Source organism: Acinonyx jubatus, chromosome B3 (assembly GCF_027475565.1).
Source record: "Acinonyx jubatus isolate Ajub_Pintada_27869175 chromosome B3, VMU_Ajub_asm_v1.0, whole genome shotgun sequence".
In the NCBI taxonomy this organism is placed as follows: Eukaryota; Metazoa; Chordata; class Mammalia; order Carnivora; family Felidae; genus Acinonyx; species Acinonyx jubatus.
The window spans coordinates 112,760,811-112,774,800 of record NC_069386.1 but is presented as its reverse complement, the minus strand read 5'-3'; the positions used below and the strand labels follow the sequence as shown (position 1 = coordinate 112,774,800).

General features: G+C 52.3%; 1 protein-coding gene and 1 pseudogene across 1 annotated transcript in view; one reads left to right on the top strand and one right to left on the bottom strand.

Moving 5' to 3' along the window:
* The window catches only part of GALNT16 (polypeptide N-acetylgalactosaminyltransferase 16), a 93,463-nt gene extending 92,622 nt beyond the window's left edge, over positions 1-841 (bottom strand). The window contains exon 1 of the mRNA XM_027066028.2: positions 267-841. Within this exon, the coding sequence (XP_026921829.1) occupies positions 267-443 (177 nt within the window). The 5' untranslated portion in view covers positions 444-841. The remainder of the gene's footprint in view (positions 1-266) is intronic.
* A 205-nt stretch (positions 842-1,046) lies between these two features.
* On the top strand, positions 1,047-12,991 carry LOC106971568 (GTP cyclohydrolase 1 feedback regulatory protein-like; annotated as a pseudogene).
* Positions 12,992-13,990: the final 999 nt, after the last annotated feature.

Sequence of the window (13,990 nt, the reverse complement as noted above, 5' to 3'; positions counted from 1 at the left end):
GTCGCGCGCGCACACCGGGCCCACCAAACTTGCAGCACTTTCTCCCAGCCCCCACCCGCTGTCACCCTCCCTCCATCCGTGCGCCCTGGCCCCGCTGGCCCGACAGAGGTTGCCATAACAACGGGCAGGAATGCTCCAACAGATACAAAGCCGGCAGGGCGCGGCGGGCACGCCGCCCCCGGCCCCGCGCCCTCTGCAGCCGCGCGGGGCTAAGGACGCGCGCCGCGGCTCCCCGGCCGGTCGCCCGGCGCGCAGGGCGTACTCACAATGAGCGGGATGGTGCGGTCCTCGCGGAGCTGCTCTGGCCTCCCGCCGGCCCTCTGAGCGCCCCGGCCGCCGGAGGATGCTGCGTGGGCTCGGTTGTCCTGCCATAAGTAGTAGAAAGTGCCCAGAATCCAGGCTACGGTCAGGATGGCGATGGCATTGGCGCGGATCTTCCTCATGGTGGGCGGGCGGGCGCCCCGAGTGGGGGGCCCGGCCGGCTTGCTCTCGGGGCCGGGGTGAGGGCGCTCGCAGCCCCAGCTGTTTGTTTTCGCTCGCGCCTGGCTGCTCAGTCCTGCAGAGCAGAAAAGGGAGAGAGGTGGGGGGTGGGGGGTGATAGGGAGAGACAGGAGCACGGAGCGATCCTCACGGTCCTAATGCCCTTCAGCCCCGAGCGCGCGCGTCCCCCGGGCGCCCATTCATTGGCGCGCAGAGCCCGCCCCGCGCTCCAGTCCCCTCCGGCTGCCCGGGCCGCGGCACACCGGCAGGGGAGCGCGGCGGGTGCGAAGCGGCGCGAGAGCGAGGCCCGGCGAGCCAGATGCCCGCGGTGGAATGGCGACGGGCCAGAGACAGCCTCTGCTCCCACCGCTCAGCGCCCGAGCGCCCGGCGGCTGCCCCCGCGCGGCCCTGGTCGGTCCCGCCTACCTCCACCCACCCCCCCGCCCGAGCAGCCCTGAGTCACCGGCTGGAGATGCGCGACCTCGGCCCGGGCCCGCGCCGCGAAGCTGCGGTTCTGGGCTGCGCTCCGAACTGCGCTCTGGCGCGGGGCTTAAGGTGTGTTCGGCGGGGCCTTGGGAAGGGATGGCTGGGCGGGAGGAGAGTGGAGTTTGCACGGGAATCCTCCGCAGCCTGGGATTCCGAGCCGCGCGAGGGCCGGCCCCGAGGAGGGATTGGAAGCTGGTGCGCTTGACATTCGAGGAGAGCGAAGGGGACTCGACTCTGCTTCACAGCCAGCGAAAGAGGAATGGGGGTACAACCCCTCCACATCTTCCATTGGCCTGGGGCTCCCAGCTTTCATAAGGCTTCCCTCCAGACCCTTCCCCTGTCCCCTGGGCAACCGTGAGATATCATTACCACTATTTCACCAGGAAGAAAGGAGGCCAGAGAGGTTGGAAGATTGGCCAGAGGCCACGCGACTAATTAGTGGTCAGAGCCCAGTCTAGAAGCCGTCTCTCCGTTTGCACTTTCCACGAAGTGCAAACACCGTGGTGAGACAGGACACAGACATCACTGAGATTTTGCCCCAGGCCTGGAGGCATTGAGAATCCCGGGTGGAATGCTCTTGTCCAGAGCAGAAGGAAAGGTGGGCTAGGAGATCAGCACAGTGTCGGGCACAGAGCAGACTCGCAGTGAATAGATGTTGCCTAAACCAAGCAGGGATCACGGAGGAAGAAATATTGTATTCCAAGGGGGGTCTTAGAGAAGGCTTTTCATAGAAGTTGGACAAACTTTTGAATAAATTCTGAAGAGGGAGGGCAGGGGGAGGGCAGGGCGAGGTATTAGATTCATGAACAGCCAGAGCAAATGTCCAGAGGATGGCAGTCCTTGATGCGTTCAAGGCCAAGAGCTGCTTGGTATTGCTGGGGCCAGGATGCTGGAAAGGGCCTGGTGGGAGTCCACTTTGGGCAGGCTGGGTGCCTGAATGCCACGGTCAGAGTTAGCAGGGGGTTTAGTTCTTGCCGATGCTACTGGACACTGGCTCCCACATAGGGTCCTGACCCACTTAAGGTCCTGGCCTCTAAATGAAGCTGCCTTAGGAAAGGGGAAGTCACACAGCTCATGCCTTCCCCCAACCACCCCCCATCAGCACCACTCATTTTCCCCTGTTTCTCCAGTGTGCGGGACTGAACCCTGCATGTAATAGATGCTTAGTGCATTTCTGTTGGAATGAAGTAAAATGAAGAAAGAAAACCCTAATTAGTTTTTTGCTGCAGAAAGATCATCGTTGCAACTGCAGTGCCCGCCTCCTGACTCAGAAAACTAACCACGAGGACACATACACAAGTCCAAAAATGGCCCTACCAAGAATATGACCCTGGAAAGAGAATGTACAAAGAGAGTCCCACAAAGAGTAGCAGGGAGTCTGAGGCCCAAGCCACGCAGCAGTCAGGGACAACAGGAGGTGGGTGTGAAGGGGCCACTGGCCCTGGAGCACTGGGCCAGCCTTGCTGTCAGGTGTCTCGCCTGGGGAGTTTAATTAGGTTGCAGTAGGGGCCAGGATCCATTTCCACAGATAATGCCATTGCATTATCCACTGCCAAGCCATAACCTGGTTTCCATGGGAGCCATGGGGTTGACCCGGTAGTCATGTCCTCTGTGGGAAGCCAAGAAAAGTTTGTTGCTTAAGGGTCAGGCCCACAGGCATCTCCAAACAACAAGAAAACATAAGGAAACTGCCCTTCTGGTGTCCCCACTTCCACACAGGCTCTCAGGTCAACCAGGTGGAAAGACTTGGGCAATGGCCCTCTGCTGCCATAGGCTGCCTCCCTCAGCCCAGCCTGGCCTGTGCATGTCTAGTTGCCTTTGGTCTTGAGAAAACCAGGTGAGAGGTTGTGGGATCCAAAGACATCGCACCAACCCCTAGTGAGAAGCTCCAAACTCACGCCTAGGCCTGGGGAATGAAGCTAGAACCCAGAATCAGGCGAATGGGGTTTCTGATGGCTCTAGAAGGAGGGCTGTATGAGGAGAGGGAGGCAAGGAGGATGCAGAATTTGGCAGGATTTCTACATGTCTCACCTCTTCCTCTCCAGGGGTCAGTGGTGAGGATGCTACACCTCTGAAGCAATTGTCACTTGTAGCTCTGTCCCAAAAAGAAGGCTGTTTCCCTGCCCCCTGCCCCCGCTCCACCCACCACCAGGAAAACCCCATAGAGACATCGCCTCTCTGGGTGATGTTAGACTTCAGAGCCAGCCCTTCCTTAGATGGACATAATAAACTTCCCACGGTGGTGGGGCGGGTGGGGTGGGGGATAGGGAGGCGGGTCACGACCATGCTCATTTGGCCACCAGAAATTTGACGTAGGCGGAGGCTAAGCGATGGGCCGGAAGCCACAGCACACTGGGAAGGGCCGGGAGCTAGCACCTGCCACCTCAGCTACAGCCCGTGGTCTTGCTTCCAGATCTGGATCCTAAATAGGTGCGGGCCGAGGCTCAGCCCTCCATGAGATGGATTTCAGTGTTCAGAGATAACAGTAAGCATTGTTTCCTCTCTGGTCCTAGGAATGGATTCCAACAGAACCCTAGAATCAAAGCAACACCTAAGAGACTTGGTGTTGCCCAACACGCACTGAACTTGGAAAACAAGAGTGATAATGATAGCTGCAGTTCACTGGGTACCCACCAGGTGCCGGCCCCTCACACACGTGATCTCTGGAGCACCCACAACCCGCATGCCGGGACTTGGTGACACTCTCGATTGCCAAAGGGCCATACAGCAGGTAAGAGGTGGGGCTGGGTTTGAGTCCATTCTCCATGCTACTGCCTGGGTCCCAGTACAGGGCTTCTGAGCACACTGGGCAGTCTGTAGGGTGGTCAGAAGTTCTGTACACAGGGACCTTACTTCCCCACTGGGGCCTCCATTTTCTCTTCCGGAAAAGGAGGCGTGCGGGGAGATGACCTCTGAGGTCCCTCTAACTGTGCCCTTTTTGGACTTCTGGTTCCTTGGACAGTTTCTCCCTTGTGGCATTACTCTCCGGCATGGTCCCCGTCTCTTTGAAAGCGGGCAAAGCCAGCACTCAGGTAAGCTGGGAAAGCCGTGTGCCCCTGGCGCTCCCAGAGGACCCAGGGAACTCTGCCTGTGTACATTTGATGTCAGGGTGGATAACAGAGGGGGGAAAGGGAGTAGAGTTCAGGTGAGAGCCTAGCTCTGGAGTCGGACAACCTGCATTCAAATGCCGGTTCTGTCACATATTAGGAGAGTGGCTTGGGCAAACTCTTACCCCAGCCCACCGCCCCCCCCGCCCCTTAGGCACTGCTGCTGGCTGCTGGGGCGAGGGGCTTGTGCAGGAGATTGCTCAGCAGGGCTATGAAGAACAGACCCCAAAGAGGCCGAACAACGATGACCGTCCTGCCCCACCAGCGCGTGCCTGCCCACCCCTTCCGAGCCTGTGCTGAGCGGCCTGGAGAGGCCGAGTGCAGGGCCCCAGCTGCGTCCATTCTCGCCAGCATACCCAGTATCCTTGAGAGTCAGTGGGCTTAGAAGCCTCTTGCCCTGTCTGCAGCTGCAGCAGGGACTCAGACAGTGGGCGAGGGAGACTGGTTAGACCCCCGTGTCTGCTCTAAGCAGCAAAGGAAGCAGAGACAGGGGACAGAACGTGTGTGACCATGCAACAGGCACGGTGCCGAAGCCTGATCACAGAAAACTCACAATGACCCCACGAGGAAGGCGGGACCCTCTTTGGGCCGGTGCCTTTGGTGGTCACCCAGCGATCAGTGACACATGTGCTGCCCACTGCCAGCTGGCCACACTCAAGGCACCGCTGTACCTGAGGGAATGTTATTTCTAAGTCTCCATAAACCATCAAGGAGAGGACCTGGCTGTTTGAGAGGAACTCCATCATCATTCTCCTGTTTGGCTTTTCACTGTGTTTTCTGCCACTGGACCATAAGCTGCATGAGGGCAGGAGTCCTCGTCCTGTTCACCATGGTCTCCCCAGTCCTTAGAACAGCGCTTGGCACGTAGCCGCACGTACACGCTCATTAAGTACGGGTTGATGGGAAGGAGGGACGTAGTAGCTGGATGCAGCCTGCAGTTCTCTCTTGAGTCCGGCACCTGAGAGACGATGCAGGACTAGAGCCCAGAGAAAGGAAGCGACTTGGCTGGGGTCAGTGCGGGCCAGCGGAGTGAGTAACCTGGGCTGCCCAACAGGGCTTCCTCGGGAGTGCTGCCCCACCCTGCAATCACGGTGACGGGGGCCGAACGCTGCTGCGCTGGGATGGAGGGGTGAGAGGTCCTCTGTGGTTCCATCAGAAGCTGGGAGGAGTGACCCTGGTTCTGGGGGTTAACTGCAGGAACTCCGAATATTATTACTGATCATGGAATGAGCCAGCTGTTGCATTTGGGAATAATAAGATTGCAGAGGCTGAGGGCTAATTAGAAATGTGTCAGATGCTTTTTCTTAACAGCAAGGAATTTCTACAAAGGAGAGATGCATAAGTAAAGCCAGTTGGTCAGCAGAATTGGTCCCTGGGGCAGAGCCCTTTCCAAGGCTTCCCTGACCTTCCCCATCTCTTATCACGTTCTCCTTCAGTCCTTCTCTCTCTGCACGGCTTCCGGGGAGATGAGTGGCAAAGGTCCTCAGAGCAGAACAGATGGCCCCAAATGCCAGGGCAGTCCTTGTCACATGCCCGTCTCTCACCCTTGAATGGGAATTCCTCTGAGCAGGGCCTGGCAGCCTTCTTTTGTGTCACCAGTTTCTAGCACAGTATTTGGGCATCACGGCAGCACTCCCTGAATATTTGTGCAGTGAGTGAAGGAGTGAATAAATACCTAGGGTGGCCGGCTGCTGCTACTCCCCCTTCTGTCGCACGAAAATGCAATAAGCCTGCTCCACGGTAAAGCCTGTTTACCCACTGCGGGGGGGGGGGGGGGGGGCGCGGGGGTGTTCCCAGTCCCTTCCTTTCCTGCTTGAAGGCTCACCATGCCAGGCAATTCTACGTTCCAGGGATTCAAAAATGAACAAAAGCTGATCACAGCTTCCAAGGAGCCCAGTAACTGACCATGGGGAGATACACATAGATTGTCACAAGATGATATAATGGAACTCTATAGAAGCCCAAAGGGGGTTTCTTCAAGTAAGAAGTCATCTGAGAGCTGTGTTCAAGGACAGGCAGGTAGGCAAGAGGTGGAAGAGCATTCTGGGAAGAGGAAGAGGCAAACAAATGGCGCTAAGATGTGCAAGTGAATGGCAGCACAGGAAATTGTGAGGGGGTTGGGTGTACGGGGGAGGGGGTGGTGATGGCAATGAGGTTAGAGGGGTAGGCGTTGACCAGTTAACAGACGTCTTCCAAGTCTTTATAGGAAATTTGAACTTACTCTGGTAAGCTGTGGGGAACCATCCAAGATTCTAAAACAGGGAGTGACATGATCAGGTATACATTTTAGTAAGGAGGCTGGAGACTAGTGGCACGGGATCACAATGATACTGCAATAGTCCAAGCAAGCAGTGCTGTGGCCTGGACTAGGGCAGAAACCCTGGAGGAGAGACTCAAAGGATTTGGAGATCAGCTAGAAGTGGGGATAGAGAAAGAAATTAAGAACAGCATGTACATTTCTAGTGTAGGAGCCAAGTGCTTTGGTGTAAGGTAACCAACCATTAACTGAAATGGGCAGTGTGGGAGGAGCAGATTTGGAAGGTATGTTCAACTGAACTTGATTTCTCTGTGGTCTGTCCAGAAAGGCAGCCGTAAATCCAGGTCTGGTGCTTAGGAAGAAGAGTGAAAGAAGCTGGTCACGTAGAGAGGAGAAAACCAGAAACACAACTGGGGCATTGCTGGGTGGCTGCCCATGTGCCCGGCACCTAGGCATAGGAGAGGACCATGTGCGTGAGATTAGGACTTCTGGATCCCTCCGGTGAAAATGATGCCACGGAGAACTGGCAGTTTTTTCTGCTTCCGTTGGATGCCCTGTTTCAAGACCCTGGGCCCAAGCTCTTGGGAATGTTCATTACTTTTTCAAGAACCCCATCACCTGGTGGATATTAGGATGGACCCCTAGACTTAGGGCTGGAGCAAAATTTGGCTCAGAGATTACACAGTAAGACCAGAGAGAATTTGAAGTGAAAAAGCCCTGCTCCTGCAGCTTCTTTAGTCTAATTGTGCCTGCTGTTGATACCTCCATTTTCCCTGGGAAACTGGGGGTGGGGGGGGAGTGGGGGGTGGAAATTAAGGGAATGTTCCTGGGATTGGTACATATTTTGAAGCTCTCAGCAAGGCTGAAAATATCCATCGATATATTTTGAAGTGTAATTTCCACTCCCTTACCAGCCAAAATAATTGAACAGGAAGAAAAAGCTGTTAATGCAGGAGGCGTGTAACATCAGATCCACATTGCCTGGAAATTTACCATTTCAAAGCAATTGAGGGTTTTTACTGCCAGTGTTTACAGTCATACATGTCCCCTCTCTCTGAAGCCATCAAAAGGCCCATCAATCTGGCTTGGACACTGAAATCATTCACAATGTCTGGAGCGAATGTCAAAGCAGAGAGTATTTTTAAAAATTATGCTGCCCTTTTGTCAGCATATACATCTTGGGGCGTCTCTTCCTGGGAGGCGGGGTAAACAGTAGGACTGTCTGTGCTCATGGATCCAGTGGTGCCAGAGCGCCGTAGTGGCATGGCCAGGCACACCTCCACACGCCCCTTGGTGTCTCTGACCTGGGGTCCGTGCACGGGCTGTCCTCTTATTCGACTCTGGGTGGGCAGGCCTCCCTCTTGCCCAACAAAAAGTGCCTGCTTCTGCCTCTAGCTCAATGACACGAGGTCTGAGGGATGCAGGTTCCTCAGTGGAGGAGCCAGGTCACGCTGCCCCTCACAGCCTCTGCCCAGCTCAGCGGGACAGACAACAGACAGTAGACTTTGCAGACTTTTGTTTTCTGTCTGCTGCCAATGCCTGTGTGTGTGTGTGTGTGTGTGTGTGTGTGTGTGTACACGTGCATGCACATATGCGTGCTATTTTTCAGTGTGAAATTTGACTTTGGGGTTTTCCCGGAAATGACTGATTTCTTTCCCCATATTTGTGTCCAATACAGGAAATTTCTAAATCCATGCCCCACCATTTGTCTTTCATTTCGGAATCCGTATCTTTCCAGAGGCCACTACCTAAAAAGTGCCATTAGCTCACTTGGTGACCCTGGAGAAGTCACTTTCTGGGCCTCTTCTCATGTTTGAGGTGAGGCTTTGGTACAAAGGGTCTTGGAAGGTCCTTTCTAGTGCTAGCATTTTAAGACTCTATTATTTTTTAATGTGTATGTACTTTTGAGAGAGACAGAGCATGAGTGGGGGAGGGGTAGAGAGAAAGGGAGACAGAGAATCTGAAGCAGGCTCCAGGCTCTGAGCGAGACCATGACCTGAGCCGAAGTCAGATGCTTACCCGACTGAGCCACCCAGGCGCCCCAGTTATTTGAATATTTTAAACCATTCCTGCCCCAGCAAGAATTATTGGCAATAAACCGAGATACAATTTTCTTTATTATCGTTTAGTCCCTCCACACACATTACATACATATACATCCAGTTTCAAATGTTCCATTGGATCAAAAATCTAAAAACTACTAGATTAACAGCAGACCTAAAAAGGAGAAGTTAGAAGAATGTGCAAGAAATTGGAACATCCAGGATGCCCGAAGAGGGAACTTCAGAACAGAAGTGGGAGACTTTTCATCACACGTTCTTTTGTATCTTTTGCATTTTTTGCCACATGCATTTATTACCTCTTCAGTTTTAACATTTTTTTTTAAAGCAAGAGTCTTCCTTTCTCTTTCTTCTACCACAGGCCTCTTTGCAGCTTAGTTCCTGGGCGTAGAGGAGACCATGACGGACCGGCGTCATGCCCTGGAAGAGCCACCCCTCAGCCCAGGCCCTGCCCAACACCAAGTCCCAGCCCTCCAGCTGGGTTGGCCGACAGCCCTGCCCCCCTCCCCCCCCACCGGCTGCCCCATGCGTGTGGAAGGGTTCTGTGGGTGCGCACCACAGCTGGCTGCCCTTGCTGCCGCCACTCTGGCTGGACTGTCGGGCTGGTATAGGGACTCCATTCAAGGGGTTCCAGTAAGGGGCTGGCTCTCATGGCTCCAGCAGCCTGATGCGCAAAGGGGCCCAAGAGTCCAGTAAATGGGGAAGTGCAAGAATCCAGCTTTAAATTCTCCAGCTCTTGCCATTCCCTTTCAAAGACAGACTGCTTTTTGTTTTGTTTTCTGCTGATATAACATGAGGGCAGGAACATGAAAGGAAAAAGAACAAAAGGACCAGAGATGCATGGGGAGAAGGGTCTTTAAGGCTCCCCTTTCTCCTGGCCCCACCCTCATGCTGCTGGCCTCTGCTTGGCAGAGCTGGCCTCTCTCACTGGTCTCGCTCCCCTGGTTTTCTGCCCTAGTGTAGCTCCTGCTCAGCTTTCCCTTGTGACATCTAGCTACCACCCAGCCTTCTTCTTCTATCTCCTGTTCTTATCACCTTCAATGGGTGCAGGCCGTCACTCCTGTGTCCCCTACCTCCCCTCTTCTGACTTACCTATTTCACTGCCACGCTGCCCAGCAACGGCCACCATCTTTGAGGTCCACTACCCAGACTGGCGGTGTCACCTGCCCCGTAACTGGGATTGCTCAAGGTAGGCTCCTCCACCGTCCATTCAAAATCCCTGCACCCGACTTCTCTCCGGGGTCAATGAAGCCCTGGTGAGGGCAGGCTGTCAGCCAGCAGGCCACGGGAAGGTGCAGGCAAGGGGACAATGGAGAAGCCATGGCAGAGTCAGACAAGAGCAGCAGATGGAGACGTGCACTTGACAGAGTGGACACAAGAGATGAAAAGATACAGAGTATGAGGAAAAACAGCTTCAGGGAAGGAAAAAGCAGAGAGCGAAAACCAATAAAAGTATAATGAATACCAAAACCAGACAGGCCTGAAAAGAAACCACCAGGAGAACTGTGAGAAGAATCAGGTCAGAGAGAAGGAGCAGGAGGGCTGGGAGGGGGCAGTATGTGAGGGGCAGGAAGCAGGAGGAATGGTGCAACAGAAATCTCTCAGGAAGGCTCGTTCACCTCCCAAGCTGTTGGGCTTATTGGCTGCAGCGAGCAGAATCTATTTAAGACACAGCAGGCATTTTGCCTCGGTCTGTTTCCCTGTCCAGGAAAGGCTGGAGCCAAAGGCTCCGGGAACCATTCCGGCATTAGGACCCTGCATGACGACAGAGCTGAGACCATGAGATCCTTGCCCCCTCTGGGAATCAGCCCCCTCTCCCCTGACACAAGCTGCCAGGCCCCCTAAATGCACAGCATATTGATCCATGTCCCAAAGGCTGCTTGTGTGCTCCGCTTCCACTGGGAAAGTCTCAATGACTTCCTTCATTCTGTCTTCAAGCTTGTCAGAAAGCAGATGCGGCTCAACTGTGACAGCTGCTCTAAAGGGCTGCTCCCAGGGAGCTCCCTGACCAGTGGGAACAGTCGCAACGGGGACTGAAGAGGCCTTGGGTGATTGGATAGCAGCAAGACAAAGAAGAGAGCACCAAAGGATGTCAAAGATAAAATGGCCCCAGGGAAACCATATGGGACTTGAATTGGAAAACACCAACAGCCTCGCTCCTCTCCCTGGACTGTGTATCTTTGGGAAGCTCTAATCCGGGGAAGACCTGACTTCTTATCCACCTGCCACAGAGGAATACAAAATAAGGCTGGGAGCTAAAACTGGCTAAGGAAAGCCATCCATCCATCAAGCTTTGGTTTCTCTCCAATTGAGAGGGTTGGGAACGAGAAGTCTTCCCTCCCTGGCTCTTGCGCCCGTAAATTGTGTAAAATACTGTTCCAGGCTGAATATAAGTTCTCTGCTCTGCATGACATTTATATTCTTGAAAAATTTAGTGTACAAATCAAGTCACATTTTGTCTGCCAGAGAAGCTGGCTTTTCAAAATAAATCTGAGGTCAATCCTATGTTTAAAGAGAAGAATGGCTTGTGAAGGTGAATAATTACCCCAGTTCATGTTTGTAACCTTAGAATTGTCAATGTCTGATTTGGGTGGCTGTGGGGTGGGGGTGACTGTCTAGAGATCCACCTATAGTCTGCTTGTAGGTTGTGATTAAACATTACTTTCAAACAAACAAAAAACACGTAGATAAACGTGTTGCAGGAGCCACTGCTAAAGAAATACAAATTAAAAAAAAATTGATTATGGAAAAACTCAAATATGTATTTTAAAAGAAGCAAGCCTAATATTAAAAAACCCAGCTCCAACAATCATCAACTCATGGCCAATCCGGTGAGAAACTTGGACTTCTGAGCCAGATGGCAGATACAGAGAATGAACTTAACAGGACAGGACAAACAGGATTAGTCGTCCTGAAGCTGTAGGTCCAAGTTTCTGCATAAATGCCCTACATCAGAGCCTAGGGTATAAAGAGAAGGCAGAGAAACATATTCTTGGTTAACAACCAAAGAAGAGAGCTGGGACTTAAAAAATACCCCCCCCTCCCCCGCTCCAGCCTCCACCCTCAGGCTGAACAGGTACAGTGGTTACCTTCACGGAGGGAAAGGATGATGGAGAGATTCCCTTTACATTACACATTAAAAAAAAAAATGTTTTTTGTACTATGTGCACATATCACCTATTTTCAAAAGTAACTTGTAAAAAACAAGTATCGTGACGCTTTACAGTAACCACATCAAGTAGATGTGACAACAAACTGCTCAGACTCAGATGCCAAGTCTTTATCCCATTTTGACCTGGATTTGCTGTCTTATAGTAATTTGCTCAGGTAGATGAATGCACAACCTTCCAATCCCAGGCTGTACATCGTCAGAATAGATGTTCCATGTGATACAAGAAACCCCAGTCCTGAGAGCTGGAGTAACTGGACTTGGGGGAGGGGTTGGGTGGGGGCGACAGGAGTCACAGTCCGGGAGCCTCAGGGGCTGGCACCGGCGCTGAGCCCAAAGCCCTGGGTGGGACCCTGGCCCAGACTTGCACCCCATGCCCCTCCTGCTCATCAGCACCCCGATCCACATGGAGGTGGGCCCCACTATGGTGGGCAATGAGCACTGTGATCCAGAGCTGATCTGGGGGCCTCAAAGAAAAGCATCTTGGGAAACAACTTTTGTGAGTACTTCATCAATGACCCTCCTCACACAGCCCTGGACAAGCTGGAATGCAAAGGCTCCCATGTGCTGAGCATGACAGAGGTGGGCCAGACACTGATGTGGTGTCTGCACACTAAGTGACTCACACTGAAGAGGAGATGGGGCTCTCCTTTTACGAGTGGTTTCCAACCCCGAGTCCCCCGTTCACTCGTTGCCTGGCTCCTCTCTTCCCAACTCATCACTTTCCTTAGCCCAGCACCACTGAGCAGTGAACGGCCTTTTCTGAAACTTGCCTCAGCCAGCGGGAGAGGGCAGGGCCCTTGCCCTGGTGCTTCCAGCTGCCCCTCCAGCTTCAGGCCTGGCCAAGGGCCCTAGAGGAGATCATGTTCTGTGGGCAGGCTGAGGGGCCCACAAGAGCCAGGCTGTCCCTGGCCAGGAACAGGGAGTCCCCAAGCAACATGGCCCCAAGTCTGGGCAGGATGGTCCTGCTTAGCTAATTCAAGCCAGTAAAGGGCTGTGATGAGTGGTTGCTCAACAAAAGAAAAGGAGAAAGAAAGGAAGTTGGAAGGGAGGGGAAGAGAAAGAAGGGAATGGAAGGGATGGGACAGGGAGGGGAGGGAATAGAGGGGAGGCAAAGGGAAGGGAGGGGAGGGTTACATGGATGCATACAATTTGTCACAATTCACGAGCTCTACTCCTAAGATTTGTATTTTATTGTATGTTCATCATGCTGCACTTCAATAAAGTATTATTAACAACAACAAAACCCCGTAGCCCTTGTGAACAAATGAGTCAAAGAATCACCATTTGGGGGTTTATTGGGTTGGTGGTTCAGAGAAAACTGTTGTTTTGAGAAGACAACATGATGTAGACCTTTTGTAAAAACTCGTTCTTTGGAAACCATCACTACAGCATGTGCTTTTGGTTAAGCATTCCAGGGTTGAAACGCAACTCTATGCTAAAATGCCGAGAGGATGAGGCACAATCTTGGCCAAGGTCAAGCTCTGCTGATGGTTTGAGAGGGGTACGGCAGCCAACTGCTCTGCACTTGTATAACATTTAAAAAAGAAAAACGAACTCCAAGCCATCTCCTGCTCCTTTTCCAAGCCAACATTAGTCCTGCTCATTGTATCCAAGCACTCAGAGGAAGCTGTATGTGGCTACAGCTCAGGCCAACCGAACCCTAGGGCCAGACATACATACTTAGGTTAAAAAAAAGACTAAGAACTCTTAAATACAGAGAACAAACCGAGGGTTGCTGGAGGGGTGTTGGGTGGGGGTGGGCTGGGAAAGGGGCATTGAGGAGGGCACTTGTTGGGATGAGCACTGGGTGTTATATGTAGGTGATGAGACACTGGATTCTACTCCCGAAACCATTATTGCACTATATGCTAACTAACTTGGATGTAAATTTAAAAAATAAGTAAATAAAATATTGAAAGAAATAAAATAAAATAAAATAACATAAAATAACATAAAATAACATAAAATAACATAAAATAACATAAAATAAAAGCAAACAAATGAAGCTGGCAGACTGGGACTCTAGTTGGCTCTGTGGGATATAACAAAAGATGTCAGAATTTTAGATAAAATTAGGGCTCATCAGGGCAGAGAAATATACTTTTGCCTCCCATCTGGTTGCTTTTTCCAGAACTACAACAGCAAAATAACCCTAATTTGGTAGAAACATGGGGGTTCATGTCTATATCTGGGTGATTATTGTAAAAAGAGCAAGTCTAGCATATTTGGTCCAAATCTGTGCTACACAAAGAAAAGCCAATATATCAACACCCTCTTTGGGACTGAAACTAAGCACTAAGGATGAACTGGGAAATAGATTTTCTGCCAGGTCATAGGGAACGTATATATATAGAGAGAAATGTCTTCCAGAAGCTTATTAAATATAAACTTCACATTTTGCAGATGTCTGTCTTGCTGATGGCCAGGC